General features: G+C 54.5%; 1 protein-coding gene across 1 annotated transcript; it reads right to left on the bottom strand.

The window, feature by feature from the left end:
• Positions 1 to 463: 463 nt before the first annotated feature.
• FAAH (fatty acid amide hydrolase) lies at positions 464 to 9,135 on the bottom strand (the record flags this gene model as incomplete). Its single annotated transcript, XM_084290923.1, has 15 exons — positions 464 to 728; positions 821 to 966; positions 1,170 to 1,278; positions 1,817 to 1,856; positions 2,384 to 2,424; positions 2,704 to 2,803; positions 3,176 to 3,273; positions 4,081 to 4,206; positions 4,413 to 4,537; positions 5,099 to 5,139; positions 5,541 to 5,747; positions 6,486 to 6,619; positions 6,932 to 7,075; positions 7,631 to 7,744; positions 8,956 to 9,135. The coding sequence occupies 15 exons, from the start codon at positions 9,133 to 9,135 to the stop codon at positions 600 to 602; spliced, it is 1,734 nt and encodes a 577-aa protein (XP_084147049.1). The 3' UTR covers positions 464 to 599.
• Between the last annotated feature and the right edge of the window lie 767 nt (positions 9,136 to 9,902).

Below are 9,902 nucleotides of genomic sequence, written 5' to 3'. Positions count from 1 at the left end.
TACACACTCCAGATTTCCCCTTGGTGCTCACCCGTGCTGGCAGGGTGTCAGCAGTCCCCCGTGTGGGAAGCAATCCAGCTCCCTCCCTGCTTTCCAGAGGCTGTAGGCTCAGTTTGACCTCCAATGGCTGGTGTGTGGCAGGGAAAACACTTAATTTCTTCCTCAGGGAGCTTCTGTGGAGCTGAGAACTACGGGGACAAACCTTTTCCCTATGGCACTGTCAGTAGGAGTCTGGGCATGTTGGACAAAACCAGTCCCCGTGCCTCAGTGTCCCCGTTTTGTAACAGGAAAATGTTCTTGCACTTCCCTGGGTGGTGTTCAGAGGATTGCTCAATTCCACCCCAAACGTCCACACAAACACACACCTGAAATAACAGACTTTCCACTGACAAAAAAAAAATACTGTATTAGGACAATTGTTGGAAGCGCTCCACTGAAGCAGAGCTCGTCTCGCTTTCCCCGTGCGTCCCACGGCTGGCAGCCACCCCAGCCATCAGTGCCACCTTGCAGGCAGGAACACTTGCCCTGCGGGTGGGCTGGACGAGAGGACAGCCTGCACCTCTGCTAGCCCAGATCCTGCTCTCAGCAAGCATGGGGACTCAGACGAGCTGGTTTTTCTTCAGGGTGAGCGTCTCCACCTCCTTCATGAAGCGCAGGCACAGCTCCTCCTGCCACGGCAAGGCCACGCACTGCACGGCCACGGGCATCCCCACGCTGCCATGAAAAGCCTGTGGCAAAAACACAGTGGGGAGAGGGCAGGGAGGCATCCTGGGGTGGGGTGGGGATGCTCGTGCCCTCAAAGGGATGTGACATGACTTACTTTTGCCAGGGTCCGGTCCCACCAGTCTCGGAAGTACCCCTGGTAGCCCTTCAGCTCCTTCTCATCCTCGTCTGTCACCATCGTGACAGGGACGACCCCGGCCGGGAAGTCCAGGGAGTTGTAGAGCATGGTGTAGCTGACTGCCACTAAGGGAGAGAAAGGGCTCAGTGCAGGGCAAACACCCAACGCCACCTCCAGCTAACGGCTGTGTGCACTGGGAAGGCAGTGGCTGCAGGATGGAAAGCGGCCCCTTGGCTCCCGCAGACACTAGGCTGGTTTTCCTGGGTGCACCCCACGGGCTGGAGCTCTTCCCACCACTGGCCACTGCCTGGGAGCTTCCTTCTCCTACCTGAGAGCTTCCCGGGGTAGCCGATACCGAGAGCTGGGCTCAGCATGGGACAAAGCATGACATCCAGGTTCAGCTTCTTCCACTGGGCGATGAACTGGTGGCAAGACTCCTGAGGAGCAAACACACCGCTGGTCAGTGGGGTGGATGTGCTGCCCCGGTGCTGAGGCTCTTCTTGGGCTCCCCGCTGGGCTCCTGGCCCTTCCCCAGGAGTTGTGGGGTGAGCTGTATCAGGCCTGACCCTGCTAAAACCCATCAACCCTTTGCTGCTCAGCCAGCAGTCCTCCCAGTGGACAAAGCAGCCTATCCCCTGCTAAAACTGGAGGCGGGGAGTGCAGGGGCAAGCTGGGATAAGGGCTTTTTTCTGAGAAAAACAGAATAGAAATGGTGCTGCAGCTGCTGGCCTACATTTCCAGGTGTACAAGAAAAAAATCAGGCCTGGTTAAGGACCGTGAATGAATGAATTGCTGTTGTTCTAATCTTTAAGTGTGCTGAAAACTTGCACATCCAAGAGCGATCTGCTCAGGAGTGTGACACGTGTTCCTACTTCACATCAGTGACTTGGTCATCTCCTAATGCTGGTGAGCTCTGAAACTTTTTTCCAGAAATAAAACAAAAGAACTATCTAAGCCCAAATTGCAGTACTTTACCTCAATTTCGCGGTGAAGACCCCAGAGTTCATCCACTGTGCTGAAAAAGGAAGCAAAGCCAATGAAAGACAGCCTGATCCTTGACCATGAAGACAGACGTACTGTGTCGTAGTGGCACAGCACAAAACACACCTTCTCTACTACAGGATTTAAGTACTTTCTCACCCCTAACTGCCCAACATCAGCATTGCAGCAAGGAAGAGCAAGCCTCCTTCCCTGTTCATTTACCTCTCACTTACCCTCTGGGGCCCCTACGTCATTGCATGAAAGATGCATTAACCAAAGCTGCCAGCATATTTCCTTCCCACAGGCTTCATCCAGTTCATAAGCAACAGGCTGTGAGTCCCCACCCTTATTCCCATCCTCAGTACCAGAACAGTTGGCCAAACCCTTCAGGGTTATGAGGCTGACATAAACAGCTCTCAGTTTGCTCCCACCCTCGTATTTTCTGCCTTGCATTTCCACAGATGCATGCAGCTAGGGAAGTATCCCTAATGTAGCACACACTGCCACGCTCCAGAGGAGAAACCCAAATCTTCACATTTGGTTAGACTCAGGTTTACTCACTTTGTTCTCATACTTCTTATGATATTTGACAATCGAGGCACCTGAGGAAGTAATAAAGAAAATACCTTACATTAATCCCAGCTCTGCTCTCTCAGACAGCTCTATCACAAATGCAAGCTGTTGGCTCGGTGCTGAGGCAGGACATGTGGATTTTCCCCAAAAAGGGAAGAGGGGGAACAGAAACAGCATCTCTTGGGTTTGGAGATGTGTCAAAACACAGCCAGGAAGCAAAGCTTAGAGAATTCCCTCTTGTAAAATCTTACTGCAACAGAGACACCTATTGCTTGACTACAATTATGGTAGGAAGAAGTGGGCCTTACAAAGGGTTTGGCAATCCAGGACACGAGAGTTTTCAGGCAGTTTGGTAACTTCGCCAACCAGAAGAATGTCCCCATGCTGCCTCTCTCGAGCTCCCCTTCACTGAAAGAGAAGACGATATTTAGCTGAGCAGTGTTGGGAAGCAATTACAGTGGATCTCTTGCAGAGGACCAACCCCTCGAACAGCATACCTAAGTGACAAAAAGGTTTTCTCCATTCCTCTCAGCTCCCCAGATTTCCGTGGTATTTATAGGCTATCAGCACCCAGTTTCCTTTGATCTGTCAGGGCTGATAACAGTCCCAAATGGCCCCAAGGTTCAACTGAATGTAAGCTCCCCAGTAAATCCCTCTGCATATCAGCCACTGTCTGTATCCAGTGGATCTGCTACCCGTACCCAGACGCCAGCCAGCCTCCCTGGCAAGGGCTTTCCCAGAGAGGCACCAATCACACAAACAATCCTGGGCTGCACTTACAACTTCTTGAGGAAGGAGGTGCACCCGTCTGCAAACATTCCTCTGACGCAGAAGTTGTAAGTCACGTAGTCCACGTTCGTGATTTCAAAGGGAACCAGCTGGAAGGACGACAGAAAAGGTGTCAGTGGTGCAAGCACAACCAAGCTGCATGGGAGAAGCCATCACGGGCTTCTGGGCTCCTTCCTGCAAGGGCTGAGGAGTCCTGCCATGAGCCCTCTCCATTCATCCTTCCCTGAAAATGCAGTTTTCCCTCTGAGCAGTCACTGATTTGTCAAAAGATACAGGTGGGCTCTGCCACCATCATCACCTGAACAGCCCCAGGGCACAAAGGTCTCTCCAAAACCAGCAGGGGAGGACAGAGAGCAGGAGTCTGTGCTCCTTGCTTCCCTCCTCATCCTTATGTGAGGGCAGGGGAGGGCGTGCAGCCACCACGGTGCCTCATAAACAGCAGCTCATTTGCTGAAATGGGGGAGAGGAGAAAACTGAGGTGCTAGGAATGGGTCTGACCACTGGGCTACAGGAGAGCTGTCACCTGCAGCTGCCTTTTTTCTCCCTAGGTCCTTGTTTCCACATACACAATCAGTAGGTGGCTTCCTATGCAGCGTGCAGTGCACCTGTGGCACTGCTTGCCAAGGGCCATCATACAGAAGAGGTGAAATGGGATTGAGAAGAGACTACAGAAATACTTGGACACCAGCTGATCACAGCCACCCAACAGAGGTGCTCCCTGAGGCTCAGACCAGCACTGTCAGACCACGACTGAAAGCTCCCTGAGGAGACTGCCTCAGGACCTGGTTTGTACAGCAGCCAACACAGTGTGCTTCTTGGCCTGGCCGTGAGTAAACGCACATGGTGCCAGGGAAGCACAGATTCGGCATGACAGCTGGATTCGTGCAGCATCCTACCGTGTGGCCAGCATCCTCCAAAAGCTTCTTCGTCTCCCGAACGGCACGTCTCATGGCAGGGCTGGGCATGGTGAAGAAATCGGTTTCGTAGTAGCCTATGCGGAGAGGCTGTGTGCTGGAATACACCTGCGGAGCAAGGAAAAGCTCCAGCTGGAAGGATTTCAGCTGTGTCGGGAGCCAGCCATACACCCATGCTGCAGGCCTGGAAAGCAGCACTTGCCTCACCAACATGCCACGTGGCAGGCTGGCATGTCCCACAGGGCCACCAGCGTTACAAGCTAAAGGAACAGCAGCTTTATTCACAGCCCTTCAGCCCCTCTCAGGTCCTTTACCTCTTCATTGAAGGGAAGGGGGGGCACTGTGCTGTCCAGGTTGAACATGTCCTCACACAGGAGTGCTCGCATGCACAGCGCCAGGCTCTCCACGTCTTTGGCCATCGGCCCCACTGCTGCGACCACTGGAGGAGACCAGGAGAGTGTGATTATGGCTAAGGGTTGATTATGGCTTACACGGAGCGTGTCCTGTATGAAAGCAGGACCTCTCAGCATCGCTTTGACTTAGCCTGGTGTTAGCAACAGCTCCCTTCTGAGAATGGGGCTGGGATGCTTACAGGTCCCTTCCCACCAACAGGCCCATGGTTGTTGTCCATTGATATGCGCCCTGACATCTCCATTGCATGCCTTACAAAGTGAGCAAAAAGCCTTATCAATCACAACACCAGAACATCCCCCCCGACCACTAACCCCACCTCCCACCAGGCTGGGGCAGGCAGCACAGCACCCTGAGGGTTACAGGGTGGATCTGGGTTTATGTCTTACACAAGCTGCTCCTCTCAGCTCTTGCACACATCAGCACGTTTCTCAGGAACTGTGCTATTGGGGTAGCTCTCTGAAAGAGTCCCTGAAAAGGAACCTGCTTCCCTCTCTGCATGTCCTGGAGAAGGAACCCCATAGCCAGCTCGAGGTCCTTCCCAGCCCTGCCTTTCTCCCCTCCCTGGAAGGCAGCCATCAATTCCTACCTGACTTCTGCCCAGGGATACCAGAAATGACTCCTTTTTTGCTGCAAAGAGACAAAAAGACAGCAGCTGAGTTTTCAGAGAAGGACAAGGCTTCAAGCAGCAGGAAGTGCTCATGAAACCACTGCCCTCCTTTTGCAGATGCTGGCAGAAGGAGAGGTCAAGGGGAAGCCCAAGGGAGACCCAAACTAAGCCAGAATGGTTTATGTCTGGTCAGTCAGGAACAACTGCTCCCCCCTGTCCCCAGCGTGCAGGTGGGGAGATTTCCTCTGTTTTTGTTCTGGGGGAACTGGTGCTTCAGTCCTCAGAAGATGTCTGGGCAGGAGGGAGAAGTGAACCCTTCCCGCTACCTCCCAGCTTTCCCCTCGCCCACAGCAGCCCGAGCATCCCGACAGAGCAGATCATGGGGTCTCACCCAGAGAGGTTGCAGCATTACTCGAAGTACCTGAGTCTGTTCCCAGTGGGTTTGAGCGCACAGATCCCACAGAAGGCAGCGGGGAAACGCAGGCTCCCTCCTACATCTGTCCCAAAGCCCAGGATGGACCCACCTCCTCCTACAAGTGCCCCTTCTCCACCCGAGGAGCCTCCAGGGGTCCTGGTGTAGAGCAGGGGGTTGAACGTCTGACCGAAGATTAAGTTTTTGCAGTCAAAGCTAGAGAGACAGAGAGTGTGCAAATGAGGGAAATGCAGACATCTGCTGATGTGGACCCCTCACTTCAAAAAAAGAAACTTGAGAAGTTTTTTTTGACTTGCAAAATCTGTGTGAAAAAAAAAAAAAGTGTGAAAAAAAAAAAGTGACTTGCAAAATCTGATAATCCCTGGGGCAACCCCTCTGTGTGGCTTTTTAAAAACATGGTCAGTCGTTGCCCTGTTACGGTTAAGAAAGGCAAGGCACTTCGTAGGGCTTGGGCAATAGCTGTCCTTGGAGCTGCTCTACCAAAGGTCGTTTGGCAGGGCAGGGGGACACGAGCAGAGCGGCTGCCCAGGGGAGCACACCTCACCTCATCCCACGCCAGTGGTGTCGAGGGTGGTCTTGGCAGACACAGCAGGAAGTTTTGGGTACATTTATATTGGTACTGTATAGCTGACAGAACTGCCACTAAGGGGTTAACTAGATTTTTTTTTTTAAAGGTGGCTTCAAAACCAGCCAGCACAAGAAAGAAAGGCAGCAATTATTCTCCTCTTCTCTTTCTTTATTTCAAACCAGAATGAATGATTGTTCTGAGTAGCCTTAAAACTTAAAGATGCTAGGAATGTGGATTGGGTGTTGTTCTTGAAAAAGAGGTGGGAAGTAAGAATTAGACTTGATAGAAGCCCTCGATGGAGAGGAGGGAGGGAGAACTGCCGTTCCTGCAGGAATGGGGAGGGGGCACCTGGGCCTCTCACGTACCTGATGAGGGACTGGGGGACATTGGTTTTCACAAAGGGAATTGCCCCTTGTCTCTTGAGCACCTGCACCAGCACGCTGTCCTCGGCCATGGGCTGGTTGATGTTTTTCACGAACCCTAACGTGGAGTCATGGCCCTGGGAGCAGAGTACAACCAGGTTCACAGATCAAGGACTGCAACTTTCCCTGCCCCCAGTATTTTTATCTAAATCTAGAAACACGTGCATGCACCTCCAGCAACACATCCAGAACGTACACACCACATGGTGTGGTGGTAATAAAACCTAACCAGCCTTCTCCGTTGGCTTGTATGGGAGATGGGCAGAAAATCCTATTACTTGCCATCAGCTATCACAAAGTCCAGCCAGACGCTGAGGTTAAACCTCCCCCCACCACCAGATTTAAACCCCAGGGATCTCAGGATACGCGCGGTATTGTGCTCCTGGTACCTGGCAGTTGATGGAGTCCTTGATGCTGACAGGCACCCCATAAAGCAAACCCGGCTTCCCCGGTGGCCTGGCTTGCTGGAGCTGGGTCTCGCTCTCCTGCATGTACTCCGTGATGCAGTTGGTTTCTCTGGTGATCTGGAGGGCCTTGGGGGAAGCAGGCAAAGCCATGGGTGAGACACAGCCTGCAGTGTTGCACAAGTGCTTTCTGTTCTGCAAAGCACACCTGCCTCTCCCTGCTTCTCCACCTCCCCATGGGCAGCTGGCACCAAGGCAGGCCTTTCTGGTCTTTTCCAAGAAGTTTTTGTGCCAAACCCCAAACCATTGTCTGGACACAGGAGGGCCACAGCACCAGCTGGGGCATGATGGATAGAGGCACTCAGCACAGCAGATTACAAAAGGCTGTTTTCTTGATCATGCTTGTAGGGTGGCATAAAGTGATAACCCCAAGGTGCAAACCCAGGAGGTGATCAGGGCATTTTGGCTAGAGAATGAAAGCACACACTGAGTCTTTGAGGTTTGCCAACCCATTTGGAGATGATGGGGAGACAACAGCAGCACTCTAAAACCTCCCCAAGTGGTGACAGCTCAGCAGTGTCTGAACCAGGCTTGAACCAGCATTTGAACCTTGTGCTGGGCTTCTCCCAGGAGAACCAGCCCTAACATTGGGCAAGACCCTGCCCTGCTGCCCTCGCTCCTCACCTTGCTCAGGTAGGCGTAGAAGACGTGCTCTGGAGGGAGGGAGCCATCCCGGAGTTTCCTGGAGAGCTCCGGCAGAGACAGAGAGAGGATGGACACCATGTTCACCGAGGGATGCTAAGGGAAATGATGAGCAGGGAATGACACACTGCTGCTGGCTCTTCCTCCCCCCCCCAGTGCCCAGTGCATCCCAGCCTAAAAGCATCTGCTGTTTAGTGGTCAAATGCAATATTTGCCCCAAGACTGGAGTCCTGCTCCTGCCCCAGTGCTGGGGAGCATGGAAGGAAACCTGCGGGGCCAGCAGAAGCCCAAGTGTTTTAGAGCCTCGTCTTCCCGGCCAGACCGGTATTACTCAGCCCCTGCAGAAAGCCTTTCTCCAGCCTTGTTCAGACAGGTCTCGGCGGGGCCTGGAGGAGCTGCTCGGTGCAGTGCTGAACTCCAGTGTGAATTGGCTATATTATTCAATATTGCTCCAGCAAGGCAGGAAAACAGGCAGCTCTTCCCCTGGCACTACCAAATGACCAAACCGGGAGGCGCACACCAGCGAGAGCCTCAGCTGACAGCAGAGAGTTCATTTTGGGCTGGCAGAAATTTCCCTGCCATCTACTAAACAGCACACAAGTGCATCATACGCATCCCTCAAGCTGGGCGCTGAACCTGAGTGAGCCCTCTTGAACTACAAGCCGGGCAGCTCAGTGGGACCGCAGAGGGAACGGCACGCATGAGCTGGATTTATGGCAGCCTGCCTCGGCACGAGCAGCTCCCCGTTCCTCCTGGCTGTGCCGCTGGACTTTGGCCTCTGCTACAAGACGCCACCTCTGCCACTTCCTACAGCCTCCTTAACAATCGGGCTGACTGTCTTGCCATGGCGGAAGAGGTGGAAGCAGAAATAGCACTTTTAAATGACAGGCTGGAATTTTCCTCCTCTCGCTGCCTGCATTTCTTTTTGCTGACTCCTGCACCGCCGCCTGTTATCCCCCACCACACGACCCCATAACGCCTTGCCTCCTCCCGTCCTCGCTATGCTCCCCAGCGGGGCTCCCGCTGCAGGGGATCGCTGCCTTTCCGGGGGGTGTGGGCACACGTGGTCAAAAAGAAAATGATAACTTCAGATGAGAAATCAGGATCCCGCCTCGCTCCCAGGCAAAACACAGCCTCTGCAGCGAGCTGCACACCAGCACCTGCCCATACCCTGCAGAAATACCACCCACCTGCCCCCCCTTACACCCTCCAGGATCCATCCCCACCCCATTTAGCTCGGGGGCGCCGACCCAGCGCCCACCTTCACCCTCCCCGCTGGATCGCCCAGCGCGGCTCCTTGCACCCACCTGCTCCCGAAAGCTTCTCACAGCCTTGTCCATCCTGTCCAAGCCTTCCTCCTGCCTCTGCCGGGCCGCCTCCACTTTCTCCCAGAGCCCTTTCCAGCGCCTCCATCGCAGCAGCAGCAGCAGCAGCCCGGCGGAGCAGCAGCAGAGCAGCGCGGGCAGGGAGCGCGGCGCCGGCCGCATGCTGGGCACGGCCCCGGGGGCACCGCGCTCCCTCCCCGCCGGCTCCCGGGGCTGCCTCCGGCCACCGGGGAGGCGGGGAACGGGGAGGCAGAGCCCCGGGGAGGAGCGGCCGGCAGCCGAGCGTTGGATGGGCTCGGGAGGGAGTTAACCGCTTCGAGGCACCGCACGGGCTGGGAGGAGGAGGTTTGGCAAAAAGGGAAAGGTTGGAGGGTTGGGAGAGAAAGGGATAAGAAGCTGAGAAGGCGTCCCTCGCTCCCTGCTGGTGGGTGGGCTCTTTCTGATAAAGGCTCGCTGGGGTTTGTCTTTCTCCCGGTGTGGCTTCGAGCTTGGGATTTGCGGCTGTCTTAAGTGCTGCGCTGGGATTTGTCGGCTCTCGGGGAATAAACTTGGCTGGGCACATCGGAGGAGCGATGCCTGGCTCCTCCGTGTTCCCCGCAGCCAGGCAGCTGGGCGAGGGAAAAAAGAAAAACAGAGAAGAAACCTCCTGGCCAGCCCGCTTCATCCCGGGCACAGCACGGGTGTGTGGCTGTGCTCTGCTTTGCCGCAGCCTGCAAAGTGGAAAACACCCGCAGACAAGTGCTCGCTGGGGCCCTGCGCTCACTTTTCAGGGAAACTCCCTTAAAATTGCTTTCTCTCCAGCCTTCCGTGGGGTCTGACTTTAAAAATCCTCACCGTCTGCAAAAAAAAGTTCATGCCCGAATATTTCACGCTCTCGTGGCAAACCTGCTGGGAAGGGTTTGGGATCTCCCTGCTGCCTCCCAGCAGGA

The sequence above is a fragment of the Netta rufina genome, assembly GCF_964035555.1.
Source record: "Netta rufina genome assembly, chromosome: 8".
NCBI classification, from domain to species: domain Eukaryota; kingdom Metazoa; phylum Chordata; class Aves; order Anseriformes; family Anatidae; genus Netta; species Netta rufina.
This window is presented reverse-complemented; position numbering and strand designations above follow the sequence as displayed.